Here is a 17,158-nt window from a genome sequence, read left to right on the forward strand (position 1 = left end):
ATGTTAGCTCTTTTTTTTTTGCATTTATCAAATATTTATAATTTCTTAATTAACATTTTTAACAATATTTAATAAAAAATAAAATATAAAACAAAATAATTACAATGTTGGCTTGGTGTTGTTATTTACAAAAATAACTATTAGATAAAAATTAAATATTACAAAAAATGTTATGTTTTTTGATTAAAAAAAAATACTTTATTTGCAGTTAATCTGCATTTACTTTGCATTCATTATGTACGCATGCAGATTTTAATTCTTTGTTTTTGTGATCTCTCAGTGATTTTTTCTTATTGGAATAAAGCGATTCTTCAAAATGGAATGTATTCCAAAACTATTAATAATTTACTCAAAAACAATCATTTTATTTTCATTAACACAGCCATTATAGTTTAACAAAACTTCTGAAAGGCAGAACACCTTTCAGAAGACACAACACGGATATCACAAACACAAACAGTCGACAGACAAAGTGGCGAATGAATTTCCAATCGTGCTTTATGAGTTTTGTACGCTGGCCAAGAGGTGACATCCCAGAACAACTTTTCCCCACTTAGACATAGTCATGATTTAAATGTCTGATATCAAATATCAGTGCTTATCAAGTCAAAACAGTGCGCTAAATATACATTAGCAATTATTTTATCAATTTTGCTGTGCGGTGCCACCCCTCTGAGCTCAGCAGGTTTATTTGATATGTATGAAGCACATGGAGATGAGCCGAGCTAAAATTATCCTGTGAGATCTGAAAATAATCAGCATGTGGGCTGCCATGTAGAATGACTCACTGATGACACAAATACATTTACAACACACAGAACCGCAGCAGAGACGCACATAAAGAACAAGACCAACTTACTTTGGCATCCTGAACATCATCGGGACAAAAAATGGTGGGGAGGGGAAAAAAAGAAAAATTACATAAATGAGTTCAGTGTGTTATTTGCATTCTTAAAGTTTACAAAAAGGGTTTCACAGTTTTTAGCCACAGCAAGACATTTTTAAGTACCGGAAGGAACTGTTAAAACATCAAAGATTAGACTAATACAGTGACTGGTTAACATTAATCAACCTACACCACACAAACACGCTTCAGAGGTGGAGCAATCTGATGAAAGATCATCTAAATATTTATCAACAAACGCTAAATATTTCAAATCTGAGCTTTGGTTTTGTTATAAAAACAAAATATTTACCAAAAAATAGTAAATAATTCAAATGTGAGATATGTTGTTGTTATAAAAACTAAATATTTACCAACAACCACAAAATAATTCAAATAATTCAAATATTTACCAAACAACAAAACTGTTTTGACTTCAGCTTTGATTTTGTTATAGAAACAAATAAAAAACACTAAAAAAACACTAAATAATTCAAATGTCTGGTTTAAAAACATTAAAAAAAAAAACCATAAGAAATTAAAATGTTATCTGTTTCGTTATAAAAAACAAATATTTACCAAAAAACAAAGACTAAATAATTTAAATGTTATCTTTGTTTTTGTTTTAAAAGCCAAATATTTACCAAACAAACACTAAATCATTCAAACGCTACTTCTGGTTTTGATATAAAAACTAAATATTTACCAAACAAACACTAAATAATTTAAATGTTATCTTAGTTTTGGTTACAAAACAAACAAACAAAAAAAAAACAATTTATTTCAAATATTTATTTAAAATATTATTTGTTTTTGTCATAAAAACTAAATATTTACCAAACAAACACTAAATATTTCAAATGTAATCTTAGTTTTTGTTACAAAAAAATAAAAATTATTTACCAAACAAACACAAAATAATTCAAATGTTATCTTTGTTTTGTTATAAAAACTAAGTATTTACCAAACAAACACTAAATATTTCAAATGTTATCTTTGTTTTTGTTATAAAAACTAAGTATTTACCAAACAAACACTAAATAATTAAAATATTATTTGTTTTTGTCATAAAAACTAAATATTTACCAAACACTAAATAATTAAAATATTATTTGTTTTTGTCATAAAAACTAAATATTTACCAAACAAACACTAAATATTTCAAATGTTATCTTTGTTTTTGTTATAAAAACTAAGTATTTACCAAACAAACACTAAATAATTCAAATGTAATCTTAGTTTCTGTTACAAAAAAAAATAAAAATTATTTACCAAACAAACACAAAATAATTCAAATGTTATCTTTGTTTTTGTTATAAAAACTAACTATTTACCAAACAAACACTAAATATTTCAAATATTATCTTTGTTTTTGTTATAAAAACTAAGTATTTACCTAACAAAGATTAAATAATTCAAATGCTACATTTGTTTTTGTTATAAATCCAAATATTTACCAAACAAACACTAATTGTTCAAATGTTATCTTTGACAATAATTCATTTAAATGTTATCTTTGATTTATTTACCAAATATTTACCAATATTTACCAAATATTAAACAATTGAAATGTGGTCTTTTTGTTATAAAAAACAAATATTTACCAAACAAACACTAAATAATTAAAATGTTTTTTTTTTGTTTTTGCTATACAAACAAAATATTTACCAAACAAACACTAAATAATTCAAACGCTACTTTGGTTTTTGCTATAAAAACTAAATATTTACCAAACAAACACTAAATATTTCAAATGTTATCTTTGTTTTTGTTTTAAAAACGAAATCTTTACCAAACAAACACTGAATAATTTAAATGTTATCTTTGTTTTTGTCATAAAAACGAAATATTTACCAAACAAACACTAAATATTTCAAATGTTATCTTTGTTTTTGTCATAAAAACGAAATATTTACTAAACAAACACTAAATATTTCAAATGTTATCTTTGTTTTTGTCATAAAAACGAAATATTTACCAAACAAACACTGAATAATTTAAATGTTATCTTTGTTTTTGTTATAAAAACTAAATATTTACCTAACAAATACTAAATTCAAATTTTACTTTTGTTTTTGTTTACAAAACTAAATATTTACCAAACAAACACTAAATATTTCAAATGTTAACTTAGTTTTTGTTATAAAAAAAAATATTTACCAAAAAGACACAAAATAATTCAAATGTTATCTTAGTTTTTGTTACAAAAAAAAATTACCAAACAAACACTAAATAATTCAAACATTAACTTATTTTTTTTGTAAAAACCAAATATTTACCAAACAGACACGTAATTACTCAAATGTTAACTTAGTTTTTTGTAAAAACCAAATATTTACCAAACAAACACTAAATAATTCAAATGTTGGATTAGTTATAAAAACTAATGTTTACTAATGTGCAATGTAATAATTACAGATAGTGTTGATTTTAAAAATGCACACTGAACTACACAGCAGTAAATTGGTAAAATCTAAATGAATTCAAATTAAAAAATATTTAACATCAATGAATCAACTTAAATACATTAATTGACACCACCAACAACACATTTTTATGGGTTAAATCAGGTTTTAAGAAGTCTTTAAGGTAGAAATTGCAGGTTAACACTTTTTCCAGTGTGGGTTTAATATATTAAACCTAAAACTCGGACAAAAATGTGCATATTTTGCAGAAACGACTTTTGCTCTCCAAGCAAGGTGAATTGATTTTGTTCAGTGGATCGATTGAATGTGAGTTTGGCTCAGTACTCCGGTCTTAAACGTCAGCTAAAGACAAGCATCCCAGTGCTGCACGGAACTGATCTTTAACATTCGCTTTACTCCAGGAGTCTGAATCACACAAATCAGACCAAACCAGAGGGAATGACAGACCATCTCATTTCAGTTCCACTGCGATCAGCATTTCCTTAAAGTCAACATCGAAACACATTTACTTTCGTAATTCGTGTTCTCTTTCATCTTTCATCAATAATAACCTGCTCCACTTTTGAAACGACTCAGTCTATTGAATCAAACAAAAACACATTCATATTTCATAATTCAGCAAACTTAATTTGCGATGCATATGTGTCAAGTTTTACCAAACATATCCTTTTTCAGTTGGAAATTCATCACATTGTGGAAATAAAGTGTTGAAAATAGGTGCCAATATAAAAATAAATAAATAAAAATATATATGCATAAAAGAAGCTTTTTTTCGCATAATGCAATGCTCATTTATTTTCATATTACAGCAATTAATGCTTTACTGTCATGAAAACAATGAAAAAAATTACAAAGAATGTAATGTATTACTTGGGTCCAAGACAAGTAATGCCCCTAAAACAGGCTTAATTTTTATTATGCAAAACATAAATGTCTTTTTTTTCTCTTTGATTTTCATTTAAAATATCACCAGGACAGATATCATGAGCTCTACAATCAATTAAAAACGAAAGCTTTAAACGAGCACACACTTCTCTAAATTTCACAAATTTCATTTGTTTATTTCTACGTTACAAAACGCACATAAATTTACATCACTTCAGTCTACAGTTTGACTAAATCAGGCTCACATTCTCAGTGTGATGAAAAAGATTCAAAACATTCATTTTTGTACTTCTAAACATGAATCCGTTTTCAAATCAATCTTTATAAATATTTAACAACACATACACTCATAGTATTTCAAACACTGAAGTGCAAAAGTGTTTCTAGAGTAAAACATACAGTGACGACAGAAATACAGCGGTTCACTTCAGACACACTTATAAACATCTCAAAACATCGCCTTTTTTTAAAGCCTCGATGTGTGCGATTCAGCTGGTGTGTTGGTGATTTTAGTGGATTGATTGATAGTTTAGAGATTTTTTTTTTAATCACATGCAATTGCATTGCGCTTCATGTATCTTTTTGCTGTCAAATCTGATTTTTATCAAGTAAATGTAAGAATAACTTTAGTAATATAGCAGCTTGGCTTTAATGGATTCTTTAATGGATTTTTTTTAAGAAAAATCACTCAAGTCTGAGTCTCAAAGTTGATCTTCTCAAGACTTCAAAACATCTCACATCTTTTCAGGAACGCTTATTTGATAATTTCTCAATGAACATTGGATTGCATTGCATTATATGTATGGATTATTTCAGTTTCATCTTACTAAGACATATTATTGCAGATACAGAGTGAAGACTCATATTTATATAATTTTATGTCAGTATCTGCTATTCTGTTATAAAGATCTCATTGATTTATATCACAATCATCAGAATATCATCACTTTTTGTGCATATAAATATTAGGATCTGCACATAATTGTATATTTTTCTCATTTTGGGCCTCTGAATAAAACGGTGCTGTGTTTTCCTCCATATTCTCACTATATCAACTATTATGAGCCATAAAAGTCTTATGGATTTCAACAAAAAATATGTATGCAAACTTTATTTGTCTAAAGTTTTTAATAATCTCTTTTATTTCTAAATATTAGAAATGTAATACTATAAATATGACTATTATTTCACGTCAGGCGCTGCAGAGTTAATTAAAAAAAAAAAAAAAAAAAAAAAAAAAAAAAAAAAAAAAAATCACACATTTGAATATTTTGTCTAATGCAATAACATTCATACATTTCACATGTGATTTAAGTGTCTAAATACTTTGAAGCTGCTGTAAATCTTTGTGTGTGTGTGTACAAAGTGAAAACAACCGCTAATTTCCTGTAACTTTCAACTAAATAAATCAAGAAATTAAATCTAAAGTTGCCATGATGTGCACAAGGAAACCTATTTATAAAATGTCTACATTTACCAACCAATGAACCACGAGTAAACTTGTACTATTCAGAACATATGTAACACTTTAGCAATGAAATTAATTTCCTTAAAGTAGAAGTCCACTTCCAGAGCAACAATTTACAAATAATGTACTCACCCCCTTGTCATCCAAGATGTTCATGTCTTTCTGTCTTCAGTCGTAAAGAAATTATGGTTTTTGAGGAAAACATTTTTCTTCATATAATGGACTTCATTGGTGCCCCGATTCTGAACTTCCAAAATGTAGTTTAAATGCAGCTTCAAATGGCTCTTAATGATCCCAGCCGAGGAAGAAGGGTCTTATCTAGCGAAACGATTGCTCTTTTTTTTTTTTTTGTGAAAAAATTTGTATGCTTTTTAAGCACTAAAGCTCGTGTAGCACAGGCTCTGGGATGCACGTTCACGACGCTACGAATTAGTGATGGGTCGTTCTTGAACGATTCTTTCATTTTGAATGAATCTTTAATGTCACTCGGGAATAACGAATCATCTCGGGGAGTGATTCATTCAGTCGCGCATGTGCAACATCCTATTAGGTTCTGTACTGGAATTGGTTCACCTGTTTCGAGTCTTCGGGTTTTTTGAGTCATTGGTTCATCTTATGGGGCTGTCACATGATGAACGAACGACTAGAACCCGAAAACTTTTCAGATAAGAGGTGAGGTTAGACTAAAGACTAAAGGTACACAATGAATGAATCTTTTCTGTTTCTTATAGCATTATAGTTTTGTCTTGTTTGTAGTGCGATCAATGTTTGTGTAAGCAGTAGATGTGTTAGGGAAGTAACACGTAACATTTTAATTATATTTTGCTAAAATGAACGAAATGACTCAAAAAGATTTGTTCATTTTGCTGAATGAGACTCAAAGGTCCGAGTCGGTAAAAAGATCCGAACTTCCCATCACTACTACGAATCACGTCTAAGTTCATGGTCTGTGTACTCCGCCTCAAAAAGGTAGAGTATGTCGAAAAACTTCTTATTTTCACCTACAACTTCAGAATCGTCCGACATCGTTGTAGCTTTTTGTTTGTAAACAACGTTTGACTTACTTGCACTTTCTTAGTCTTTGCGCGTTCGCTTTGTAAACACTGGGTCTGTAGTTCCGCCTACGTTCCGCGTGACCTTTCGACCTGATTCAATAGTACGTGGACGCGCATCCCACAGCCTGTGCTACACGAGCTTTTGTGCTTAAAAAGTATACAATTTTTTTTTTTTCAGAAAAAAGATAGATAGATAGATAAGATACTTCTTCCTCAGCTAGGATCGTTTACAGCCCTTTGAAGCTGCATGTAGACTACTTTTTGGAAGTTCAAAATTCCAAAGACAGAAAGACATGAACATCTTGGATGACAAGGGGGTGAGTAAATTATTTGTGAATTGTTGTTCTGGAAGTGGGCTTCTCCTTTAACAACATCTTTTCAATTTTTCAATGATATGAAGTGTATTTGAAATATCTGTTAAAAACATCTTAAAGTAAAGTAAAGAACAGATCTGTCCACCGCTAAGGTTTGATTTCCTCAAACTACATGAATGCGTGTTGCCAGAACGTGATATAGACATAACATTGATTCACAGCACAGTTGAACACACACACGGTCAAACACAAACGACACATTTCAGTGTGCAGGTGAAACTGGGTCCAAGATGCAGCTCTCTGATTGGACGGTGCTGGAGGCAGAGGCGGGGCCAGCAGGCGTGCAGGGGAGGGGCTCAGCATGCAGCCAATCAGTACACGGGCACGTTAAAGTACTCATGTCGGGGCTGAAGGAGAAACACATAAACACAGATAATGATGCAGGCAAACTCAACTGTGAGATGCAGACGGACAGACGCGTGCAGGACGAAAGACGACATGCAAAACGACACAGGTGCTTCAACAAACCATCGACAGGCCACATAAACTCAACACACAAACCCAACATGTGCAATCTCACAGCAATTACTGTTAAAAACGGTTTTAGACACACTGAGGTTTTTGAGCATTACCTCGTTTACATTTAGCATGTAAATGATATAATATTAATACATTTATTTAGCAAAAACATTAAATTGGTTTTCAATGCAATTTCAATCTCTATTATTAATTGAGCAAAACTATGTATATAAGGAGAAAATTATGTAGTAATAATAAATTGTACAATTATTATGACAAACATATTCATATTTGTACTTCATATGATCACTAATTAGACTACTATTCAGTATGTTCTTACTTTTAAGAAATTATTAAGTAATATTTTTAAAAAATGACAGTAAACACATTTATAACATTACAGAAAATTTCTATTTCAAATAAATGCAGAACTTTCTAATAATCAAAGAATCCTGAAAAATAAGATGTATGATGGTTTTCACAAAATGTTTCCAACATAATAATCAGAAATGTTTCTTGAGCAGCAAATTGACATATTAGAATGATTTCTGAACGATCATGTGACGCTGAAGACTAAAGTAATGATGCTGAAAATTCACATTTGATCACAGGAATAAATTATTTTACAGTATATTCACATAGAAAAAAGTTATTTTAAACCATAAAAGTATTTCACAATTTTTACTGTTTTTCTGACCAAATAAATGCATTTATACAATGGCAGTTTAGTGCCACGTTTAAAAAAAAAAAAAAAAAAAGAAAATTACAAGATTTTGAAGTTGTATTATTTTGAGAATAAAGTTGAAATGTTTAGAGAATAAATTCAAAATGTTTTGAGAACAGAGTTAAAATGTTTCAAGAATAAAGATGAAAGGTATCGAGAACAAAGCCAAAATTCCGAGAATTAAATTGCAGCAATTAAAGTTATTTTGAGAGTATAGCCTGCGCATGCAAATGGCGCAGATTGGGAGCACAGGGAGGAGTTGCCAAGTCACTGGAACTGATTCGAATATATGTGGGATTATTAGCAGAAATCAAGTGTTATACTCGCAGGGACAGTATGCTTGGAAATAATATTTTGTGTTTTCGACTGCATTCATTAGGCCTATTTGTAGTGTGCTAGCCACCCAATAATAGCAATAAGCTTTGTGCTTTTGGTACTTTTAATATAAAACAAACAAAGTCTCAGCAAAATCTGTCAGTTTTATTGCAAAATATAAGCAATGTGTCTTGCAATAATGTGTTTTTCACGCTCTTTAATGTGCATTAATATAAATCAATCGTCTTTTCGATTACAATGAGACATTGTAATTTTGACTTTATTCTCAAAACATTTCAACTTTATTCTTGAAACATTTTGACTTTACTCTTGTAATTTTGACTTTATTTTCGTAATTTCGATTTTGTCAAAATATTTTGACTTTATTCTCGTAATTTTGACTTTACTATCATAATTTTGACTTTATTACCATAATTTTTCATTTATTCTCATAGTTTTTCATTTATTCTCGTAATTTCGACTTTATTCTTGAAACATTTCGACTTTACTCCTGTAATTTTGACTTTATTTTCATCATTTAGACTTTGTCCCTGTAATTTCGACTTTATTCCCATAATTTTGACTTTGTCCCCATAATTTCAACTTTGTTCTTGAAACATTTAGAGTTTACTCTCAAAACATTTCAGCTTTACTCTCATAATTCTGACTTTATTCTCATAATTTCGGATTTATTCCTGTCATTTCAATTTTATTCTCATTATTTCGACTTTGTCCCCGTAATTTCAACTTTGTCCTTGTAATTTCTCGACTTTGTCCCCAAAACTTTTCGATTTTGTCCCCGAGTCTTTCCGACTTTGTCCCAGAGACTTTTCGTCTTTGTCCCTAAGACTTTTTCGTCTTTGTCCCCGAAACTTTTCGACTTTGTCCTCGTAATTTTAGATTTTTTATTTTTTATTTTTTAACGTGGCACTAAAACACTGTTGTACATTTTAGATGTTTATAAGAGACTTTTTATGGTGATTATAGTACTGTGTTGATCCTGAAGCAAAACCAGTTGTAAACCACTGTGGTAAAGCAACAGACAGGATGGGGAACAACAATATAAACCATAAACTCAGAGCAGGAGGAGCACAAAGACACACAAAAACACAAGACAGGGCAGAATTACAAACCCGTCACACAAACACTCATTACATCTACATTAAACTGACCATCTAGTGGCATTTCTGCACTAACAACATAAAACCCTGACCTGAATCGCGTCGACCTGAACCGGTTTAACTCTGGAAGAGTCCAGAGGACTCGGGCGACATGTTCGGACTCAAAACACCTGCAGGACATTCACAAACACACAAAATGGCAGCGTCATGACACTAGCGTTGGCTTTCCAGCAGCTAATAGTCTACGGATCGATCTAGAGACGCTGCAGAGCAGATCCGTCACACAGCGGCTCCCGCAGGTTTCTCATCAAAGTCTGATTCAGACGAACTTCAGCGCCTCGTCTGTCCTCTGTAATTAAGCCGAATCAGCCGGCTTTGAGCTCTGAGTCCGTGTGGAATTTCTTCTGCTCTTTCAGGAATGTTCCGGAATGACTTTCCCGGGTCGAGCTCTCATTAGACTGAACGAGGGATTGTGTGCTTTCAATTAAAAACCTCTCAGCAAACACAGGGAGGCGTTTCAGGCGGCAGGGCGTCTGTTTGAAGTTTAAGACCTAAGCCTTGAAATCGGTTATTATTAATTTTTTTGCAAAGTAAAGCCATGCAATATTAAACCCAAATAGAGAAAGTTAAGAATGGTAAGCACATTATTAAAAGTTCAGTTTTGATGGGGGGGAAAGACTGACATGTTCTCAGAATTGTGAAATAACTCACAACTGCATGTTATAAAATCAGAACTGTGAGATATAAAGTTGCAATTCTGACAAATAAAGTCGTAATTCTTTATTTCTCTGAATTGCAAATTAATTTCCCAGAATCGCAACAGAATTGCTATTTTTCAGAAATACAAGTTCAGTTTTTAAGGAAAAAAAAAGACTGACATGCTCTCAGAATTGTGAAATAACTCACGTTTTAAAGGCAATTATGAGATAAACTCGCAATTGTGAGAAAACAAGTCACTATTGCGAAATAAAAAGTCGCAATTCTAAGAATTAAATTTGCAATTCTTTATTTCTCAGAATTGCAAATTAATTTCTCATAATTGCATCAGAATTGCTATTTTTCAGAATTACACGTTTAGCTTTAAGGGAAAGAAGACTGATATGTTCTTAGAATTGTGAAATAACTCACAATTGCATGTTATAAAGTCAGAATTGTAAACATAAATTTGCAACTCTGAGAAATAAAGTTGCAATTCTAAGAAATAAAGTCGCAATTCTGAAAAATAAAGTTCCAATTATGACTTTATTTCTCAGAATTGCAAATTTATTTCTCTGAATTGCAACAGAATTACTATTTTTCTGAATTACAAGTTCAGTTTTGAGGGAAAAAAGAGTGATTTGTTCTTAGAATTGTGAAATAACTCACAACTGCATGTTATAAATTCAGAATTGTAAATATAAATTTGCAACTCTGAGAAATAGTTGCAATTCGGAGAAATAAATTTGCAGCTCTGAGAAATAAAGTTGCAATTTTGAAAAATAAAGTTCCAATTATGACTTTATTTCTCAGAATTGCAAATTTATTTCTCTGAATTGCAACAGAATTACTATTTTTCTGAATTACAAGTTCAGTTTTGAGGGATTCTGTTCTCAGAATTGTGAAGTAACTCATGTTTTAAAGTCAATTGTGAAATAAACTCGCAATTGTGAGAAGAAAAGTAACTATTGTGAAATATAAATTCGCAATTCTGAGAAATAAAAATGCAATTATTTCTCAGAATTGCGAATTTATTGATCAGAATTGCAACAGAATTGCTATTTTTCAGAATTACAAGTTCAGTTTTTAAGGAAAAAAAAAAGACTGATATGTTCTCAGAATTGTGAAATAACTCATAATTTCAAGTTAGAAAGTCAGATTTGTCAGAGATAAACTCGCTAAATTATATGAAAACTAAATTATATGAAATCAGACAGTGTGAAAAGCTAAAAACATCCTGAGGTCAAATATTACATGGAAATCAGAGGGAAAAGTCTTTTATCAACTAATGAGAGCAATCCACATGGGAATGTAATTCCAGAGCATTTCTGAAAGAACAAAATAAATACTGTGTTATACAATTATATATAAAATAATTGCATGTTTTTAATTGTATTCATTTGAACTTATTTATATTACATACTTGTGCTTTTGATTCTATTTTTTTTTTATTTCATGTAATATACATGTATATATACACACAAAATAGGATTTGCTGTTAAAATGTTACATGAGATGTACCTAACTGCATAAAAAGTGAGTATAATGTGTAAATTGGACAAAAAGTTAAACAAGAACATCAGCAAAAGGCAGAGGAAAAGAGAGACAGACACGGAGATAGAGAGATCACTTCATAAAACGCAAACCCCTCGCCGCATAATGCGATTTATTCTGATGCAGTGGGATATTTATGCAGCACCGAAACGCCAAAATGAAAAGGAAGGCACTCGTGTCTCATCCTCAGCTCACACACGCACACAAATAATCGCATCCCTCCCGCTCCTGCGCTGACAGAGCAACGCACAACTCAATGCAGGCATGAAAATGCAGTTAAAACATCACTAGTCATCCAGTGGCGGTTAGTTCCCATCGAGCATCATGTCAGAGGTCGACGCACACACATATCAAGAGCGTCTGATTGTGGAGACGGGGTGTGTGTCTTTAAATGCAACACATCTGCATTACATGCATGTATTTGTAGTTCAGTCCTTTGCTGAAAGTGTCATTAGGATGCAAACCAGTAACTGAAGGCGTGACAGAAATTACTATTACTGGCCCTTTAAGACTGATGCTGCAACCCGGTTTGCATAGTATTTGTTTGATACAGTACGCCAGATTAGGATTTCAAATCTTTTATTTTAAAGCAAAAGCTGCAGTTTTTAAACATATGGATTAGTACTGAATGGATTGCTAGTGTACTATTTTATATAATGCAATAAGCAACCTGAGATTATATAATGTTGCATTCATGCTCACTATTTAATTTTTAAATAAATAATGCAATTAATGGCTTTAACAATGCCATGATAATAATTATAATAAAAAACTTTTTAGGTGTTTTGTTAACTATCTGCCTGAAAAAAACAATTTTTAGAAAAAGTACAATAAAAAAAAATAAAAGTACAACAAATATTTAAAAATAAACATTAAATTGTAACATTTTATATTGAAATTTAATTTAATCTTATATTATAATAATATTTATACTGTTTGTATTCTAATTTAATTTAATATTACTTAATTTACATTATAATTTAATTTAATAGCTGATTGTCAAATATATAAATACTAACTACTAAATGCAATCCAATTTATTATTCATATTATTCATATACCTGCCAAATTACAATTCATTTTACATTTTTTATAATCAACAATTGAATAATTTAATTCCTAAATCCTTTATTTTATTTTTTTTTATTTTATTTATTTTGCAGATTTGTTAACTATCTACCTGGAAAAGCAATTAAAAAAAAATAAATAAAAGTACAACAAATATTTAAAAATAAACATAAAATATTTCTAACATTTTATATTGAAATTTAATGTAATGATATAATCATATTTGTATTATTTGCATTATAATTTAATTAAATTTAATATAATTTAATTTATATTATAATTTAATTGCTGAATGTCACTGATAATTAAAAGCAAACCAATAACGGCAAAAAATGTATTATTCATATTATTCATATACAGTATGTCAAATTACAATTCACTTTCAATTCTTTATAATAAATAATTCAGTAACTGAATTCCTAAATCTACAATTGTTTTTTTTTTTTTTCATTTATTTATTTATTTATTTATGCAGTGTTTTGTTAACTATCCACCTGGAAAAGCATTTTTAGAAGCAAAATACAATAAATAAATAAAAGTAGAACAAATATATACAAATACACATTAAAAAAAATTCTAACATCTTATATTGAAATTTAATTTAATTTAATTTAATTGCTGAATGTCACTGATAAATAAATGCAAACCAATAACTGCAATCCAATGTATTATTCCTTTTTTTTTAATATACAATAACTGAATTCCTAAATATACAAGTTTTTAATAATAATTGTACTAATTAACTAAGTACAAACTTTTGTTTGTTTATTTACTCATTCATTCATTCATTTTTTGCAGTGTTTTGTTAACTGTCCACAAGAAAAGCAATTTTTTTGCTTGCTTCGGTGAAACTACTTTGTATATTAAGTATCCCAATACTGGCGTACTGTCTTAATACAAACTCAAAAGTACATACTTTCACATACTTTTAGTCTGTGAACTGGGATGCAGCCTGAATCTTGTGACCAGGTAAAAGGTCAAGAGTCAAACCGTTCAAAAGCTCCCCCCTCACATCACCACGTCTCCTCCAATCAGAGCGAGCGAGAGCTTCGTCATGCCCAATCAGAATTCAGCTCAAGCAAATCACACCATTTACCAATAGGCTGACAGGGTGGGCGGGACTTCGCTCCCTTATAAGATCTCCTCATTGGCCAAACCTCCCCAGTCTTCAGTCTGGCTCTACGGACAGAAACACCAGCCAATCAAACAGCCCGATTCTACGAAATGACGCCAAATCAGCTTCACAGGAGGCCAGGATTAAGATTGTGATCAATTGCATGAGAATGTGGTTACGGCGAGTGAACAAAGACTAAAACTCGAACTACATCTCAGACTGAAGGTAAATGTGGCGCTTTAGAAACAAACTCCAGTTGCATAAACCGCTTAGACTAAGCATTTTAACTCTGAGTAATCTCATTTCTTCTGGGTCAAAACAACATAAGATGATTTTATCCAAACTGCTAGCCAGTCAGACTAGTTAAGACGCACATAATGGTTGCATTTATGCAACTGGCCCCAGGAAATTAGCACATCAATGAAATAAAATAAGATATTAAGCTGTAATATACACACACACGCCCCACAGACATGATAAATTGTGAGTTTCAGGCTGACTTTTCTACTAAAATGGTATCGGTTTATGTCGGGCCTACAAAATACTAATATTTTGTGTTTTTTTTTTTAATTAAAAAAAGTTTTTTATTTTAAATTTTTAAATGTTTTCTAAATAGTATTTAAGTATTTAAATAGTTTAAACAATTAACATTATATTTTAGACATTTTTTAAAGATTTTCTGTTTTCAATTTAATTTAAACTTTAGTATTCAGTAATTTTGTTGTTTTTTAACATCTATATGCTTTTTATTAATTTTTATTTCAGTTTTAGATACTTTAGTAAATCAAATTAAATAAAAATGAGAAAATTTGCATTGCAACTTGCTCAAAAAATTGTCATTATTATTATTATTATTATTATTATTATTATTATTATTATTATTATTATTATATATGTTAACAAGTTAACTTCAGCTAACTTTTTTTGTTTTTCCACAAAATACCCACAAAAAATAAATAAATGCTATGATTTTGGACGCAATTGTTCATAAATATAAACTCACACATAATAATTGCAACTTGCTCAATTTCTTTTTAATAATAATAATAATAATAATAATAATAATGATGATAATAATGGTAATAATAATATTAATATTAATATTTTATTTGTGTGTGTATGTATATATATATATATATATATTATTTCAATTAAACGTAACGTTTTAACTTAAACTTTTTTACGTTTTTCTACAAAATACCCAAAAAATAAATGTGCTATGATTTTTAATGCAATTGTTCATAAACAAATTCACACATAATATTGCAACTTGCTCAAAAAAAAAAAAAAAAATATATATATATATATATATATATATATATATATATATATATATATATATATATATATAATTATATATATATATATATATATATATATATATATATATATATATATATAATTAATATATAATAATAATAATAATAATAATAATAATAACAACAACAACAAATTATATAATATAAAACATATATATTAAAAAAAATACTTAACTTGATCAAAAATAAATATAATAATAATAATAATAATAATAATAATAATAATAATAATAATAATAATAATAATAATAACAACAACAACAACAACAACAACAACAACAACAACAACAACAACAACAACAACAACAACAACATTTCCAATTAAAGTTAATTTCAACTAACACTTTTTTTTTATCTTTTGTTTTTCCACAAAATAACCACAAAAATAAATGTGCTACTTCATTCATCTTTTAAAGTTAGATAATATTTTTGGTGCAATTTTTCATAAATATAAATTCACACATAATATTTGTCAATTTTAGAGGGGAAAAAATTGCTTAAATCAGAATTATGTGATTCGACTAGTTTAATGTGTAAAAATGACTGTTATACTGATGATTTTTCATGTATTTACTAAATGTATAAACAATACAGTCACAAACCGCTGAAACAAAAGCTCATTAAAACCAAAGCAGATTCATTAAAACATCAAACACGAACCTGACCTCAAATCAGTGGATAAAGGACAAACCCCAGTCGGGTCTACGGCAGCCCCTGAGGCTCAAGCTGATAATGATTTTGTATATTATGTATGCACATTTGTTTATTTCTTGCATAAATTCCTGCAGTTACTCGAACCATGACACCAATATAAAGATGCATAAGTAGTTAAATCATTTTGGCAGTGCTCTGTGGGTAAACGGCACATTTAGGTCATGTCTTGCTGCTAAAGCGTGGACAGCACGTCTTTGTTCTCCCGTTCGCCTTTGTCTGCCTGTAATTTGGCCCTCGGGACAAAGTCTGTCAGGATCGCTGTCAGAGATGATAAACCGCAGCTCCTTTCTGCTTTCAAAGCTCCACGAACTTGGGTTTAACGATGGAGAATGAATGTTTCTATTTCCTCTAGTCTGTAACTAATGCCTAAATCAACCTGAATTAAACAAACAGGCAAATCACATCATTCATTCATCCAAAAACCCTTACGCTGGAAGACTTTATGATGATTTACAGAAGCTAAACTGCTTAATTTGCATTAGTAACTAAATGTGTGAATCTCACAAAGCTTTTCAAGAACAAAAAAATAGAGAGAAATAACATTTTACATAAAGAAAGTGAGGAAACTATTGCTGTCACAATGCAAAAACAAATTCATAATTTAAAAAATTAATTAAAAAAATTAAAACAATTTTTCTTAATTTTTGCTTTCTATTTTTTTCCCTTTTGGTTTTGGGATGAAAAGTTGAAGAAAAAAATCATTAAAAGAAATAAAAATTATCAAAACAAATTTGCATGTGAAATTTTATTTTAGTGTAAAGAAATTTAGAAATGTATTGGTCAAAATGCAACTAAATAGTAAAAAAGTTATTAATCACTATTAATCAAGTTGATTACGCAATTAAAATATAAATTATGTTATATAAAATTCCAGTAGTTTTTTCCTTTTTATTTGGAAAAAAAAAAAAAAAAAAAAAAAAAAAAAAAAAAAAAATCACAGAGAAAAAAAAATATTTAACTAGAAACTAAGATTTTATAAAGTG

The 17,158-nt window shown here is 29.5% G+C and overlaps 1 protein-coding gene across 4 annotated transcripts in view; it reads right to left on the minus strand.

Moving 5' to 3' along the window:
* Window positions 1-7,038: 7,038 nt before the first annotated feature.
* LOC127154791 (AP-1 complex subunit sigma-2-like) overlaps window positions 7,039-17,158 on the minus strand; it is a 29,520-nt gene continuing 19,400 nt past the window's right edge. The window contains exons 5-7 of one of the 4 annotated variants that reach the window (XR_007825512.1): window positions 14,125-14,207; window positions 9,803-9,880; window positions 7,039-7,438 (exon numbers count right to left, since the gene is read on the minus strand). Coding sequence is in view for 2 of the 4 variants with exons in the window: in XM_051096604.1 (XP_050952561.1) it covers window positions 14,160-14,207 (48 nt within the window). In the remaining 2 variants the exon portion in view is untranslated. The remainder of the gene's footprint in view (window positions 7,439-9,802; window positions 9,881-14,124; window positions 14,208-17,158) is intronic. The other 3 variants (XR_007825513.1, XM_051096604.1, XM_051096605.1) reach the window with 3 other exon arrangements.

This window comes from Labeo rohita, chromosome 23, assembly GCF_022985175.1.
Source record: "Labeo rohita strain BAU-BD-2019 chromosome 23, IGBB_LRoh.1.0, whole genome shotgun sequence".
Taxonomy (NCBI): Eukaryota; Metazoa; Chordata; class Actinopteri; order Cypriniformes; family Cyprinidae; genus Labeo; species Labeo rohita.